At 37.8% G+C, this 3,335-nt stretch overlaps 1 protein-coding gene across 4 annotated transcripts in view; it reads right to left on the reverse strand.

The window, feature by feature from the left end:
• vps13d (vacuolar protein sorting 13 homolog D) overlaps positions 1 to 3,335 on the reverse strand; it is a 69,373-nt gene that overhangs the window by 28,242 nt on the left and 37,796 nt on the right. For 3 of the 4 annotated variants that reach the window (XM_015017775.1, XM_015017776.1, XM_015017774.1), the window contains exons 38-40: positions 2,668 to 2,790; positions 2,006 to 2,080; positions 121 to 223 (exon numbers count right to left, since the gene is read on the reverse strand). In XM_015017775.1, coding sequence (XP_014873261.1) covers positions 121 to 223; positions 2,006 to 2,080; positions 2,668 to 2,790 — 301 coding nt within the window. The remainder of the gene's footprint in view (positions 1 to 120; positions 224 to 2,005; positions 2,081 to 2,667; positions 2,791 to 3,335) is intronic. The other variant, XM_015017777.1, reaches the window with a different exon arrangement.

The raw sequence follows: 3,335 nt of genomic DNA on the forward strand, positions 1-3,335 counted from the left end.
CATTGTGATTGGTGCTGCATTGTGACTGGTGCTGCATTGTGACTGGTGCTGCATTGTGACTGGTGCTGCATTGTGACTGGTGCTGCATTGTGACTGGTGCTGCGCTGTGATTGGACGTACCTTGTGGGGGTTGTGGTCGACGTGGCGAACCACATGGTGCATCCTGTGTGGTTTCGCAGTGCGAATGGGACAAACGGCTGCCTCCTCTTTGATATCTTCACATCTTTGGAGAAAACAAAAGAACCTCAGAGAGAGCAACCTTTTCTGCCATTTATGTCAAACATTTACAGACTTATGACAAAATATAATTATATGAAGTATAAGGAGTCAAAATAACCAATTTTAACTGTTTTAACAACAAAATATCTGAGTGTGCTAACAGAAAAAAGCTGCAACCGATTAATCGATTATTCGCATACAAAATTTGCCCTTTCTGCAGATTTTTCAATCACTCAGGCTTATTTTATTCAACATTACAAATAAATTTTAAAAAGTAAATAAAAAGTAGACATTTTATTCCCTAAAATTAAATAACAGCGTTCCTTTAGCGTGAGCATGTGAAAAGCTCACATATTTCTGCTGGACTTTGCATCTTTACAGCAAGGAGCTGATCTCCAGATAACTTTTATTATTAATCATTAGATAGCAACAGCTGCTTAACATGAGCTTTTCTTTACAGATTTGGAACCAAGTGAAGCTAAAACTATGACACTTATTTACAGACAAAGAAGGTTTTTCATCTTACATGCAAAATGTTTATATTTTGGACAGTTTGGCTTAATTACTGATTTAACTGTGTTGTCCTTTCAGCATATGGTCTTTTTTAGGATCTGTCTACTCCAGTTGATGATTAATTGATTACTAAATGAGTTGGTTTCAATAACATATTAACTGTAATTAATTGGATTCATTGCTTCAGCCCTACAGCAGAGGCATTAATCATTTACATTTTACTGGACTGTGAAAAGCGTTTCAGAGAGAACATGAAGAACATGGATGTAGAGCACAGGACAGAGGGGAAGAGGTGAGCTGGGAGTGATGGTGGAGGAAAACATGGCTGCAAAGGTGGCAAAAACGGTCAGAATGTTCTGCAAATTCTTAAAACGCCGAATATTTATCATCCAAACATGACCAGGTGGTTTCCTTAAGAGTCCGTCATTCCTTACTGTCGTATCTTTCTCTGACACTGTTTCCACTGAACATAAATTGGCACAAATTGACATTTAGAAAATACATTTGGGAACACACCAATGTAGAAAAAAAACTATAATAATATAAAGTTTTTAAGCTTTGGGAGTTTTTTTTTTTTTTTTTCTAAATTGGTTTCTTTTGACAAACTGCAATGGAAACACTTTTTCAAATCACGAGTCACATGATCAACAACTGGATGCTGCTACTGGAGCAAAGCAGTACCAGTACGCACCAGTAGGATCAGGCATGTGTTTTAATGAATTATCGCATGAACAAACTTATTCACGTGTTATTTTAATCACATTTAATGAAAACACAGCAAAGTTTTGCATTGGAAATGCAGCTACTATATCCACAAAACACACAATCTTACCTAGAAGCTTTGGTCCAGTTTATAGTGCAAAAATCTTAATACACTTGATACAAGACAAACTAACTTAAAAATAACTTTTTAGCAACATTTAAGACTCAATAATTCATTATATTGAGAAAAAAACCTACCAGATATAAGTGAAATAATCTGCCACTGGAACTAGCATTATTAAATCAATATTAAGGAATTATTGATTTAAAACCAGCTCCTATTTCTTGCTGAAAAGTTACTTGTAAGTCAGTTTTGTCTTATTTCAAGTGTTGTAAGATATGTGCACCAGAAACTCAACAAAAATACTTTGTAAGATTTTGTGCAGACAAAGTATTATTTATCTGACGCAGTCCTAATTTTTCCTCATGCAGAAGAAAAGTTTCCTATCTGCTGAATCCTTCAGGTGGTTTAATGATTGCTAAAGGTGAGAGTGCAGAATCTGACTGGTACCTCTGGAGAGAGTCTGCTGCTCGAGGCTCGTCAGGCTGGCTGTGCTCCTAGTTCTAAGGTGAGTCAGAGGCGCACCTGACCGCAGAGAGACACAGTTACAGCAAACAGAGACATAGAGGAAACAGAGACAAAGAGGAAACAGAGAGACAGAGGAAACAGAGAGACAGAGGAAACAGACAAAGAGGAAACAGAGACAAAGAGGAAACATAGACAGAGAGGAAACATAGACAGAGAGGAAACATAGACAGAGAGGAAACGGAGACAAAGAGGAAACAGAGACAGAGAGGAAACAGAGAGATAGAGGAAACAGAGAGGAAACAGAGACAGAGAGGAAACAGAGACAGAGGAAACAGAGAGATAGAGGAAACAGAGAGGAAACAGAGACAAAGAGGAAACAGAGGAAAGAGTTAGCGCTTCGGTAGCCCTGTCCTTCTTTCTCTGCTGCATTTTATTCAGCTACATCAAGACGTTTGACACTCAAACTTAAACTTAAATTGTTTTTCTGCCACATCATCTGGAGCCACCAATAGTCCTGAAAATACTGCAATAAAACTGTAGAACAACGTTTCTCGTTCCAAGCTTGTTTCTGTTCAGCGGTTCCAGTGAGGAAGTGCGTTTTTTTAATTGATGAAACTGTAGTTTTGTGTGTGACGGGAGCTTACTCTGTCCAAAGCCGGGCGGGTCGACCGAGGACCCCAACCAGTGGGGGGGCGGAGATGGAGGAGCCTGCTCTTCTGCCTTACAGTAGTCTGCCATCCAGGAAGTCTTGGTGGTTTTGTACTGGTCTGGACGGGTAGAGGAAGAGGAAGAGGAAGAGGAAGAGGAGTTTAGGGCTGAAACGATTAATCAGATTAATTGTGTTGAATCGATTATTTCAATAATTGTCAACAGAGACTCAAAAAAACGCAATCTGTTAAAAGAAAAGCACACAGAGCAGCAATTTAACCAAAACTGTACAATATATATGTAAACATTTTGCATTTAAGATAAAAAAACCCATATTCATCTGTAAGTATTAATACCCAAAACTCCTCCAATGACAGTTTTATAGTTTGGCTTCATCTGGTTTGAATTCTGTAAAAATGTCCTATTGAGCAGCTTTTTCTACCAATTATTAATCAGTTAATCCTGTAAATAATCACCAGATCATCCCTACACTGTGTACTGATGTTCAGTCCAGCAGAAAGGCCACATGTTGATGCTAGAAGGAGCTGCAAATGATCAATGGGTCACTACAGGAAGGCAGCAAAATGCTCTTATTTAAAAAGGAAATTTAATATTTGATTATTTTAATATTTTAATTATTTATTTCTAAAATTGCATAAAAAAG

Source organism: Poecilia latipinna, unplaced genomic scaffold (assembly GCF_001443285.1).
Source record: "Poecilia latipinna isolate Pla-1442-1.1 unplaced genomic scaffold, P_latipinna-1.0 Scaffold2186, whole genome shotgun sequence".
In the NCBI taxonomy this organism is placed as follows: Eukaryota; Metazoa; Chordata; class Actinopteri; order Cyprinodontiformes; family Poeciliidae; genus Poecilia; species Poecilia latipinna.